The sequence below is a fragment of the Sus scrofa genome, chromosome 11 (genome assembly GCF_000003025.6).
Source record: "Sus scrofa isolate TJ Tabasco breed Duroc chromosome 11, Sscrofa11.1, whole genome shotgun sequence".
Classification (NCBI taxonomy): Eukaryota; Metazoa; Chordata; class Mammalia; order Artiodactyla; family Suidae; genus Sus; species Sus scrofa.
In genome coordinates, this window is record NC_010453.5 from 66,603,718 (window position 1) to 66,616,588 (window position 12,871).

The window sequence follows — 12,871 nt, forward strand, 5'->3', positions numbered from 1 at the left end:
TGCCAGATCCACACTAGCAGAGTGAAGAGAAAAACTGAGACAATTATCCACATAATTCAGACAAAAAATTAAGATCCAAACCCAAACAGTTTTGCCTAAATAATCTTGTGTTTGAATATTTTTTTGCCTGAATTGTTTGTCTCAGTTTGCTGCTTCATTTTGTTAGGCTAGATCATTACTAAAAATTATTTTTATAAAAGTAAAAAGACCATCTTTTTTTTTCAACTTGGATCTTGTACTTAGTGTATTCATATTTGAGAGCTAACTTATCAGAAGTTCTTCAATCCCATGGCCCTTAAAAGTTTTGCATTTTTTTCTGAAGCAATATAAAAAATGCTTATGGTGTGTATGCAAGCTGCTGTTTTAATTAACTTTCCTGAATTTCAAACATCTATATTTTACTCTCTTATATGCTTTTAACTAAGGTATAGTAGATGCATTTTTGCTTCAATACTAATTTAAGGTGTAATATTCATTTCTTTAGAGAACATTTTTGTTGTTGTGCATGCCTAGTGTTTTGTACGTTGTATATTGCATTCAGAATATTTTTTTCCTTCTCACCTATCCACAATGCAATGCCGTTCCCATGATGCACCTCTGCTTGCTGTTTACCTGTATGTTAATTCGCTTGAATCCCATTGGCCCACTGCCATCATGTGCTCGCTGCCTGTTATTAAAAGACTCAGTCGACTGCCAAAGCAATGAAGCGACCTCTCGAAGCATCTGTAGACCTGGTACTTTGACCTTTCACCTTTCGCTTTGCATGTAGCTTTTCAGAAAACCATCTGAGATTTGTATTACTTGTAAAGTATTGGTTGCAAACAATCTTATTATTAATTAATGAAAAAAAATCAATAAGGTGTTTAGCCATCTTGTTGTCCCATGTGATGTATGAAATGAATTAATCCTAACAAATTTTAATACCTTTCCCAAAAGAGTGAAGCAAATTTAAATTACTTGGCTCGGAAAATGCTCAGTATAATTCTAATTAACCTTTAAATTCAAGAAATTGCCATTTAGTTAGAGAAAAGAATAGGTATTAATAATAACACAAATGCTTCTCCCCCGCCCCTTAGAATAGTTTAACTCATTTTAAAAGCTCAAGTCATTTTTGTTGTTGTTGCTTGAGAGTTTTTCTTTTCCGTAGTTAAGATGCTACCGTTTTGGGTTACAGAAATCATGCTTTCGCTCTCAATAACAAATTCTCACTCATTCGACATTGCCGCTGTTTAAATTTAAGGTGCATGGCAGAGGCATCTCCTTAGCTGTCGTTTTAAAAAAGAATGTTGCAATTGGTGATCTCTGTGGACACGGAAGCTGGGTGTAACTTTGAGTTATACATGTCTTATCCGATTCTTCACTTACAGGCCTTTCCTCCTGGTGCTCTTCATCCTTTACCAAAGAGACAAGCACTTGAAAAAAGCAACGGTGCCAGCACCGTCTTTAATCCCAGCGTCTTGCACTACCAGCAGGCTCTCACCAGTGCTCAGCTGCAGCAACACACGGCGTTTATTCCAACAGGTACGTGCCTGACCGTCCCAAGTCCTGTGTCCGTGTGCCCTCCGGTCATGTGCTTTCTTCTCATTCCTTTAAGCTGTTTGGTGGCATCTAGTTTGCTTTGAAAGGTACGATAAATACAGCCTGAAACTCATCACTGTCCTAGCTGTCTAGGTAAATTTACCTTGCTTGGAATGAGAGCTAAAGACGGCTAGGATTCTAAAGCCAAATATTTTACAGAGTTAAGTGACAGACGGAACACACGAGGAGCAAATAGCAGTTAGGGCTTTTGGTTTCTTGCATTTACACATGCTGTGTAAAACTGTTTATGTAAATAAGACCTTTTATGTGTGACAATTGAAATTTGTCATTAACCCTGAATGACCTAAAAATAGCAAGTCCAGTAAATACTAACCTTTTTTTTCCTATTCCTATTTAGAGCACTAAAAAAACAAGGCTATTCAAATTAAAGCAATCCTCTACTCATATTTTTACATCCATTCTTTCTCTTTCACCATCCTTCTCGACCTCCACCAAGTTCACAAATATAGAGAACTCTTATCCTCAGTTTCTGAGCCAATGCCTGATAATATTAGGTGCTGAGGTGCTCTAACTCTGTCATTCCACTAAGCAATGAAATCCATTAATCATAGAATCCTAAAGGTTAAAGGATTTGTAGTGATCTCCTCGTCTCACTGATTGTTTTACAGATGAGAAAGCTGAGGCCCCCTAAATGCGAAGTGACTTCCCAAGGTGGCACTGCTAATGCGAAAAAAGGCTTAGAACCCAATTTCCTTGTGACCAGTTTGATTTACATGACATGACACCAGCCAGCCTCCCTTCATGGAGGCCACAAAGTCCGCCTCTAGAGTGCGGCCTAAAACATCAGATAAAAGGGAAGAAGCAGAAGTGCGAGGCACGCCGGCCTTCCTCCATTTCGTTACCCACCTCCCTGACCCCAGACCCACACACACCACATACAAACACGAAGAGTCACTATCAAAGGGTTTCGACTTTGTAGTCTTTGCCAAAAGCAGGAATGATATTTGCAAAGAAATAAAATTGGCTAGGGTATCAAAAAACAAGAACAAAAAACTGAGGAGTGACTTAGGTCTTAGTGAGGAGACTGTCCATTGAGTTCTTAGCTTGAAGTCGGAATTTTCATCCCATGACAGAGGCTCGACAGTCAGTGTGAATAACAGTTTTATCAAAAAGAGCACACTGACTCCAGTCCGCAAGGTTGGACTTTTCAGTCAAGTAGCAAATCGGGAATTAACATAGGAGGGTGTTGAATAAATATTTCTATTGTATTCTTTAGATAAAATCTATACTTTGAAATGAATCATGAACCTCTTAACATCATTTATTGTAGTAAAAATATAAATGACATTAGTAAAGTAGTTCTCAGTATTTAGTTTTCTTATTTTAGTTCTGCTCTTCTCTTACATAAACTCAGAGGCTTGTAGAGTGAGTCTCTAAATGCATACTTATTGGCGTTCCCATCATGGTGCAGCAGAAATGAATCCGACTAGGAACCATGAGCTTGTGGGTTCGATCCCTGGCCTTGCTCAGTGGTTTAAGGATCCAGCATTGCCGTGAGCTGTGCTGTAGGTCGCAGACGCTGCTGGGATCCTGCATTGCTATGGCTGTGGTATAGGCCCGCAGCTGTAGCTGCAATTCGACCCCTAGCCTGGGAACCTCCATATGCCGCAGATGCGGCCCTAAAAAGATTAAAAAATAAAAATAAAAATGAAAAAAATAAATCAGTGCTTATTGGGGCTTCACTCTTGTACAACCTTAATTAGTGACATTTCAGTGAAGTCATAGCACAGCAGTAATTGTACTGGTAATCCACTTGATATAACATGTTTATAAAATAATTACTAGAAGGTGAACTCATCTCAGTGTCCTGTGTGATTTCCACAAGTGTCTTATTTTATAGACCTTGTCACTAGATATTTAAAGAGAAGAAAATTGTGGGAGAATATACTGAGGGGAAAAACACAACAGGACAAGTCTGTTTCTGAAGACTGGGGGTAACGCCACTAGCATTGCCTGTGAGCGCCTCCAAAACCTGGAGCTGAGCCGTGCAAAGACAAGGCCTCTGACGCATATTTAACACTTCAGTTCAATAATGACTGATTCGCTAAATCACTGAAAGAATTCTCGCTGAAAAATATTCCACCTGGCAACCATTTAAAGATTTCCAAAGCAGGAATGAATAACATTCCTTTTGCCGTGACCCGATTAGAGTTGATGAAATGCGCTGTTATCTCGGACCCAAAGGCTGGACCAGCCGCTGTGGTTGTGCACTTCCGCCCTCTGCTGGACTCATTAAGAACTGTTCCAGTGTGTCCCGCAACCCTCTACTGAGGGGCTTTGGGAGCAGAAAAGTGGGTCCTAGCCCTTAATTCTGTGGATGAGAAGTATTTCCGTGTTTACCATGATGTAAACATCATAGTGAGCAAACATGTGGATCTCATGCTCTGAAGTGGTATTTCAACTTCTAATAAGTTTTCACATGTTTCTCTTAAACAATGAAAGAAAATACGTTCATCAAAAGAAAATTAGCATAACCGTTCCCTCACTTAAATCCATAATAGAAAGTCCAGTTTTATTTTGGCTCAGTTTTTATTTCAGGCTTTCTCATAAGCCACATTTTCAGCTTAATTTAAAATGATATGTTAACAATCAATCGTTGTTTGAAACCCTGCAGATGAAGTGATGACGTTCAAAAATAATTTTTTAAATTGGTAGATGATGGGCTTACTGGCTTTGAAGTGAAAGGTTTTGATTTTCCTATAAATGCTTTACATTAGCAATTATCATAAATATGAAACAAAAAATATTTTCTGTTCTCCTGGAAGTAGTTACCATTCATTAAAAGGCCTTTCATAGAGAAGTTTTTGACATGCTACTAAAATTCTCCCATTGACACAATGCACCTTTGGATTTTAGGAGTTCTACCTCCAGGCTGTGGAGTTATTAATAAAAAATATTATGCAAAATATGGGATTCTTCTCCAAAACCCTACTAATATAATTATCGCCCTGGTTGATGCCCTAACACATTTGCAGTGGGTGGGAATTTTCCTTTTTTGATAGGAATTATTTTAACCTAGTAGTTATACTTTTTCTTTGCTATGTTAGGAAAGTGGCAAAAACCACACACGTCCAAAAATAGCAGCATAATGATTCTTGGCATCTCTCTGACAGGTTTATTCCGAGTTACTGTAAGTGTTGGTAGAGACATCATCTCATCATTCTTCAAGAGCGCTCCACCAGTGGCAGGCAGGGTCACTGGCGTTTTGCAGATGGGAAAACTGAGGCTGTCCCTATGCTGCAAAGTGGAATATGTAATTCATGGGATTGTCTAGATGATTCTGACTCACGGAGTCGAGAGGTGAAAGACTTGTGCAGCTGCAGCAGAAAACACTTGGGAAGTCTTCGTTGATAGAATTAGTGCTTTAGTGAACTGCTTCTGTCAGTCAGAGCTAAGACAACCCACTGACTCCCTCCTTGGTTTATTTCTTTATATTGGAAATACAGAATGAGGAGAACCAGAAAGTGTAGCACAAATATTGCCTAATGATCAGAAACTGTCCGGTCATCACACACCATGGTGAACGATTTGTCAGTATTTCGTGAAAAGTAAATCTGTATAACCCCAGCAAATTGTATTTATCCCAATTTAGCAAGCAGTTCTTGAAAACATAGTCTGTTTGGGGCTCTAAAGCCAGTGCAGGGATACGAAGGAGTCGAGAACAAGGTGGAAACTGAACAGTGCAGAGCACGAAGGGCTGCCTTAGGGAGTGGGCGCAGTTACTCCGGAGCAAAGGAGAAAGAAGCAGCGGATTTGGCCCTTGGATGTGCCCAAGGTGGTGGAGACAAAGGATGTGGAGAAAGAAGGACTTTCCAAAGGAGGAGAGAATTGCTTAGGGCTTTGAAAGGGAAATTTTACTTGGGATGGGAGGTGGAGAGAGCATCGCGGGCAGGGGGAGCGGCGTGGACCAGGAAGGGCACTTGAGGGGTAGCAAGTCACCTGCTGTAGCTCTGGTATAAAGTACTGAAGGGGGGGGGGATGAGAGTGGGAGGAAAAGGCAGAACGAGGCTTAAAAAGAAGTTCAGGACCAGAATCTGGAGTTGAGATCACCACACACTGCCAATATTATGTGTTTCCAACATTCACGTCACTTTTAGGACACAGGAGATGTTTATCGCATTAATTCGATCGAGCATTTCAGCCACCTGCTGAACTGAAGCCAAAGGTCCTGACCAATCCTGGTCCAGGGTGGCTGCAGGAGCTGCTGTTAAGGGTTCGCAACCCAGGGACATTCACATGTGTCCGAGAAAGGAAAGTGCCCCAAGAAAGCCCATCCACATTGGAATGCGAGAAAATAACATGGAATTTTTATAGGCACAACTTTAAATCCAGCCATGGTTGACTTTAAAATGAAATCAGTCACAAACGGGGTAACTTTAAGACATTTTAGGAACAAAACCCACTGCTCCCAACACACTGTCACCAGTGGCTGAGAACATTCACTCGACTGACTACCTACTCTGTGCTCCATGGACAGAGGCAGACGTGAACCTGCCCTCCCAGAGTTTCCAGTGGAGGAGACGTGGATGTTCAATAAATGCCATGTCGTAGATAATTCTGCGTGAGTAAAGCGAATGACAAAGTGAAGAGTTCAGTAAGGCTTAAAAGAGGAACTGAGTTAGGTAGCGTGCGGAGGTAGGTAAAAAAACAATTGAATAGTTGTTTAGAGACTCGACCTGTACCTCGAGAGCTGGAAAAGGCAGAGTGGGGTAACGATGCTGGTGGGCAAAGGGGACAGCTTGTGGAAGCGCAGGAGTAGGAGCAAAGCGTGATGGGTTTGGTCCGGAGATATGGAAGGCTCATCCGTCTGGAGCTGGGTGCCGGGGGAGAGGAGCATAGATCAGTTGGGAAGATTGTCAGAGACAGGCCGTGGGGACCTTTATCCTAAAAGCAATGAGAAGGCAAGGAGTCTTTTCCAGAGGATAAGTGAACTCATCTGTTTCGGGGAAGGTCTACCCCACGAGCAGAGTGGAGAATGGACTAAAGGTGAGGCAGGAGGATAAAGGAAGCAGGAAGTGAAGATGCTGCTGCCTCGCCAAGCCCAGACATCAGGGTGGTCACAAGGTGAGACTCAGCAGCAGAGATGGACCGATAGACAAATGCAAGATGCATTTTAGAAGCAGAGTTGCTTTGTCGTACTGGTGCCCTGGACCAGGGAATTTTACAAGGGAAAGTGGTGTCAGGGAGAACTTTCGAATTAGGCTAGAGCTGCTCCGTCAGTGGTGACGGCCACCTGGAAGACGGTGATGTCTTTCCTTCCTGAAGTGGAGAAACATTCTGTGGGAAAGAGCAGGGCTTGGGTATGTTACATTTGAGATGCTTGTGAGACAGCCAGGTAGAAAACCAGAGAAGCAGCTACGCAGAAATTCCTGGAGCTTACAGGAGCGATCTGGGCAGGATAAATGAATGTGGAAGCCTTGAGCTCGTAGATAGTATTTAAATCCTAGATTGAATGAGACCATGGAGTGAATGATATACTAGAAGAAAAGTAAGAGTAGATGAAAAGGAACCAGACCGAGCCCTAAAAAACTCCAGTATATAGAGATACAGAGTGTGTGTGTGTGTGTGTGTGTGTGTGTGTGTGTGTGTGTATCTGTTGACAGAAAATCCAAGGAAAAAGAGTGATTTATTATGGAGAGAATAGCCAAGTGCTAAATGTTACCATGACTCAGGAGATTAGATGAAGATGGAAAGCCTCCTACGGATTACAGAAATATGAAGGTCTTTGATGACAGTAGCAATTTGAGCGGAGAGGTGAAAATGAAAGTCAAATTGGAGAGGATGGAAGAATAAGTGAGGGCAAGGAAGTGAAAATTTGTGTGTGGCTAACTTTCCAGAAGTTTGATATTGAAGATTAGAAAGCTAAGGCCGGGAGTTCCTTGTGGCGCAGTGGAAACAAAACCAACTAGTATCCATGAGGACACAGATTCAATCCCTGGCCTCACTCAGTGGGTTAAGGACCTGGCATTGCTGTGGGCTGCAGTGTAGGTCACAGACATGGCTCGAATCCACCATTGCTGTGGCTGTGGTGTAGGCCGGCAGCTGCACCTCCAATTCGACCCCTAGCCTGGAACTTCTATATGCCATGGGTGCAGCCCCCCAACAAATAAGGAGAAAGATAGGGTGTTGTGAATGGGATTTGGAAGTACTTGCGTGTGTGTTTTCGGTTGGCTCTGGTAGCACAAAGGTTCTGAAGCACCCAGGAGTAGGAGCCCAGACTAGCTGGCTGACTAGTTAACGTTTGCCTGATCAAAATGCAGATCATGCAGAAAGCCCCCCTCCAGTGCGACTAGTTCAGCAGAGAGAATAAAGACCTACACCTCTCAGATTCCTCATCGAGAACCTCAGAAGGCAGTTCTAAAGCCCTAAGTGGGGACACCTACCCTCAATACAAACGAATTCTCTGGCACCCACATGACACCCAATCTTTAGTTATCTACCTCCTTATATTACCATGATTTTCACTCTAAGGAGCTGAAGCAGAAGTAGATAATGCCTTTCAATAAGGTTGTTTTTTTCAGTGTTCTACCACATACGTAGAGTCTGTCAGGTTCCTGATTCAAGTACATTAATAAGACTATGCCCAGGTACGGCAGCTATTCCCAAGGAAGCGCTGAAATCCTCCCTGCCTCTCCCCCCCCCAGTCCCTAGACACCAGCTTCAGATTTCCGAGGAGTTTTGCCAGAGGTCCCCCTCAGGGATCACCTAGTAGCAGTCATAACAAAAGCCCTCACCCCAGTCCTGCCCCAGCCCCAATTCTGCACTGTTTTGCCTCTGCGGTATGAATTGCTAGTCACCATGCCTGTATCATAATGAATCTCGTAGCAGAAAATAGGACACGCACACACACACCACACACACACCACCCACCACACACACACACACACACAGGTCATTTCTTCATAGGAACCTCAGTCTTTCTGCATTGGGGGCTTTTAAACAGTCATCTAAAATTCACCTGACCTGCACCCCTTTGATTTGGAGGATACGGCATCTTAATTGCTGTTTTTATTTTCATGGTTTTGCTGATAACGAAACATTTTACAACCAAAAAACAAGCGAACTTTTAATGCAATAAGGTCAGTGTGATCTAGTGAATACAGAACCTGACCTGGATTTAGGAACAGAATTCTATTTCTAGCCTTACCCTTGACTCCCACCATGCATGACCTTGGAGTAGTTACTATGCCTCAGATTTTTCATCTGTAAAATACCCACTTCCTACCTCGGAGGATGAACTTGAGAATGTCTGTAAGATACTGTGTGGTCTTAGAGGAAGGAGACGGCTGCATTATCACATGTCATTCTTATTAGAATCATGTTGATGGCTGTGAACCAAAAGTGTGAAAAGCAGTCTAAGGAGTGAACGCTGAATAATATTGGCTTAAAATAAGTCAGATATATTTGTGTCCGCACTGAAAATGTGAATGACTCTAAAAGACTGTTCACTAACCCTACTTATTTCTGGTTGTGCTTCAATCTCACTTTGAATGTTAACTCTAAACCGCTAACCTGTTTCTTTCCCTTTATCCACTTTTTTTCCACCTACCATTGCATGACATGCAGGGTCAGTTTTGTGCATGACACCCGCTACCAGTATTGGTAGGTTCCAACCTTTTTTATTTGTCTTTTTGATTATGTACAATCGCTTCACTTGCTTGAGACTGATTTCAGAGATGGTAGAAATGCCGTAGGAACTGGTAGATCTGAAGGCTTATTTGGCTTTAGAGTTAACGTATGGGGCTTAAAATGTCCTTGTCTATTTAAGAGGATGACCGTTTTCATGTGACTAGAACAACCTCTACGAAACCTAAAACCGCAGTTACCAGTCTGTGTTTAATGATCTGTATTTTGTTTCTCTTTAGAGTTTAAACCATTTAGCATAAGAAAAAAAAACAGAAAGCTTCCTTTATCAGAGAGGCAGGCTAATTTCATCAGTGTTTTAAAGTTTCATGTGGTGTGCCTTTATCTCCTCTTTGCTGTGTGTTAGAGTTATCAGAGTTTCCCAGAAGTATTGATTTTTTAAAAGAATATAAACGGATGTATTTTGAAAACAAATGTCTCACCTGCCTTGCTTTATTACCCTTTTTAACTTGGTGTTGATTTATTCGTATCCTACCAGCCCCTTAGAGGTTACCTGTTCATAGCACTGACACAGTTGTCCCCACCTTCCCCAGTGCCTCGGAACAGACGTCTGTCTTAAAGACGCATGGATTGGTTCCATTTAGAGTGAAGAAAAACAAACACTGGCAAAATGTGTCTGGCTATTTCATAGTGACTGAGTGAGAAGTTACATCAAGGCCGTGGTTTTTGCTCCACTCTTTTTAAAACCACAGTCCCCAATAATTCCAGTTGGAACAGGCAGCCCCAAATTGACCCCCCCATTCAGTTTAACTGCCCTTACTTCCAAGAAAATTCTAACCCAAAGTAAGCCTACATGTTGAGCCTCTGATGTTTTAGGATGATGACCAAAAGTGAATATTACATATTCTTACTTTGTTGGGACATCACATGTCACCTTTTTAGAAGCACCCTTTCTCATGGGCACCATAGACTCTGAATTGGGAATGATCTGTTGGTAGAAGGAAAATGTTTATAAATAAATACATCAACCAAAGTAATCTGCTTTGGCCTTTCTGGGAATCACTGATTATGTTTTAAAACTTCCTTTAATTGTACTTGTAATAAGCTATTTTCCCTTTTTTATTTCTCTCCCATGCTTCCTTGCTTTGCATTGTGATTGCATGCCATCTGCTGGTTTAACCCATGATGGCTTGCTGCTGATATTCACCATGCCAAAATACCACTTCTATTACCATAATGCTACACCCTCCTGTTCATTGCTCCCATGGTTCCCCTCCTGAAAGTACCCATGATGCACAGCGCTACGTCAGCCACTGTCTCTGCAGCAACAACTCCTGCAACAAGTGTCCCCTTCGCAGCAACAGCCACAGCCAATCAGGTTTGCTCCTTTTAAAGCTTTCTTTCACAAATCCCGAACTCTAAATGAGTGCTGATATTTAAAAAAAAAATTCTCGGTGAGAATTTTTTTTTCATGTTTATCCATCAAATTTTATTTTTTTGATGAGTTTATAGCCAGCATTTATGGACAGGTTGCACTTATTTAGAGTTAACATTTACTGCAAATAATGATGTAGCTATGTTTTGTGTTGCACTGTTTGTTTTCGTACCTAATATTGTGTAATTAACCTGACAGGCTTAAATTCCTTTTAGTACAGCAGTATGTATCCAGTGGTTTGTGACTTGCCACAGAAAAGCCATAAAAACACGCCCGGGGGTGCTTCAAAACTGGCTCTATTTTGAATCAGTTCACGCAGACCCTCGTGTCTGTTGGGAGGAAAAGAAAATTCTCCGCTTAGGAAAGTCTCTCCTTTTTCCTTGGTGGCAAATTTGAGGGCCGAGCGGTTCTTGTCGACATTTTCCCTTTGCGGGTCCCACGTGCTCCCAGACTCGCTCGGATCCCACTGTATAATCCGTTCAGAAACTGGCCTAAGAGCCAGACCGTTACTGCAAGAGGACTGCCAGGCCACCGAGTTCACAAAGGCTGGATATAACTGATGAGGGGCGTTTGAGTCCTTTGGATGAATGCATGTGCCAGTAAGACCGTGGATGGCCCATGTCTCCACGAGGGCCGGTTGGTGGTGTCCCACTCTGTTGTCACAGGCTGACTGTAACCCTAACCCCAGCCAACCGGCTTGCAAACATGTGCTCCTGCCACAGGAGAGGACTCGGAGCATAAACCCTCAGCTCACCCAGAATCACCTTATTGCGCATGCCCTCCCTTCACAGAAGAGCAGTTTTGCTTTTGGTGTTAGTTAGCATAGTTTGTTTGTTTTTTAGTCAAATCAACTGTACTAATACCAGATGACAAGATATACACAGCAGGAGGCTGGAGAGAAGGAAGGTCTTTTGGAGACACTCGGAAGAATCATGTCTGGGCATAAATGGCAGATTCCAGCGAGTTCCCGTTGTGGCTCAGTGGTAACGAACCTGACTAGCATCTATGAGGATGCTGGTTCGATCCCTGGCCTCGCTCAGGAAATATAAACACATACTTTATAGTTTTCAGTGGGTTAAGTATCTGGCATTGCTGTGAGCTGCGGTGTAGGTTGCAGATGCGGTGTGGCTGTGGTGCAGGCTGGCAGCTGCAGCTGCAATTCAACCCCTAGCCTGGGGACTTCCATATGCTGAGGGTGCAGCCCTAAAGAGCCACAAAAAGAGAAAGAATGCGAGGGAGGGGGGAGAGAGAGAGGGAGAGAGAGAAAGGAAGGAAGGAGGAAAGACAGAAAGGGCAGATGCCAGACTGCATTGTGCAGGTGGGAAGGGCTGATTCATGCATCTTTCCCTGCTCTAGTGAAGAAGTGATTCCAGAGCTACAGGTTTCATCACTGAAAAGATAGGGGTGAGTGCACTTGAAGGAAGGGGTGTAAATGCGTAAAATCCACGAGCTCCTCCTGTGCCTGCAGAATTGTGGTAAAGCGGAAAAGAACGAGGTGGGGGGTGGGGGGGGTGCGGAGAGGCAGTCAGAGGCTACATCACCTGTTGCTCAGTGCTTCACCGGCCCCCTCACCGTGCCAGCTTCCCTCTTAGGAAGGCTGACCCAGCGTCCAAGCAGACATAACAAAGAACAGCAAATGTGTTTCTCAGCTGGGAGGGGTTTTTTTTTAATGATGGGATGGGAGAAGGGAGAAGCAGTGTTCATCCTTCCATTATTTGGCTCTTTTCACTGGGTCATTCCTAGTCCAGGAAACTGGAAATGCTTCTTTGTGTCTAAGTCCTGCCTTCCTTTTGTGATTTTTTTAAAACAGATTTTCTGTTAGAAGTCCCTTGGTAAGAAAGTAAGTTTGAGGTGGAATGTAACATTTGTTACAGTGGAATTAAGCCTTCATACTTTAATGGCAAGGTAACCACTTCTAATACAGAATACTCTTTCCTGTTAATGGAAGGGAAGTCAAGATTTATAGCTTTCAGATAAATTCCTTTTTAATGATAAGTTCTCGACCATGTGTCGTAAGTGTTTTTCCAGCCTGGTGATTTTTTTGGCTCCATCTCAGAAAAAAACAGAGATTGCATACATGAATGTAGGTTTATGTTTGTGTGTAGGGGGTCAGAGGCAGGAAGCATAGACGATTCAGAAGCTAAAATCTCTCTCTCTCTCTCTTTTTTTTGGCTTTTTAAGGCCGCACTTGCGGCATATGGAAGTTCCCAGGCTAGGGGTTGAATAGGAGCTGTAGCCACCGGCTTACACCAC

At 42.7% G+C, this 12,871-nt stretch overlaps 1 protein-coding gene across 21 annotated transcripts in view; it reads left to right on the plus strand.

Moving 5' to 3' along the window:
* MBNL2 (muscleblind like splicing regulator 2) overlaps positions 1-12,871 on the plus strand; it is a 159,731-nt gene that overhangs the window by 121,795 nt on the left and 25,065 nt on the right. For 6 of the 21 annotated variants that reach the window (XM_021065815.1, XM_021065796.1, XM_021065798.1 and 3 more), the window contains 3 exons: positions 681-734; positions 1,368-1,521; positions 9,166-9,201. In XM_021065815.1, coding sequence (XP_020921474.1) covers positions 681-734; positions 1,368-1,521; positions 9,166-9,201 — 244 coding nt within the window. Of the gene's footprint in view, positions 1-680; positions 735-1,367; positions 1,522-9,165; positions 9,202-10,466; positions 10,562-12,871 lie in introns of all 21 variants that reach the window. The other 15 variants (XM_021065808.1, XM_021065807.1, XM_021065806.1 and 12 more) reach the window with 7 other exon arrangements.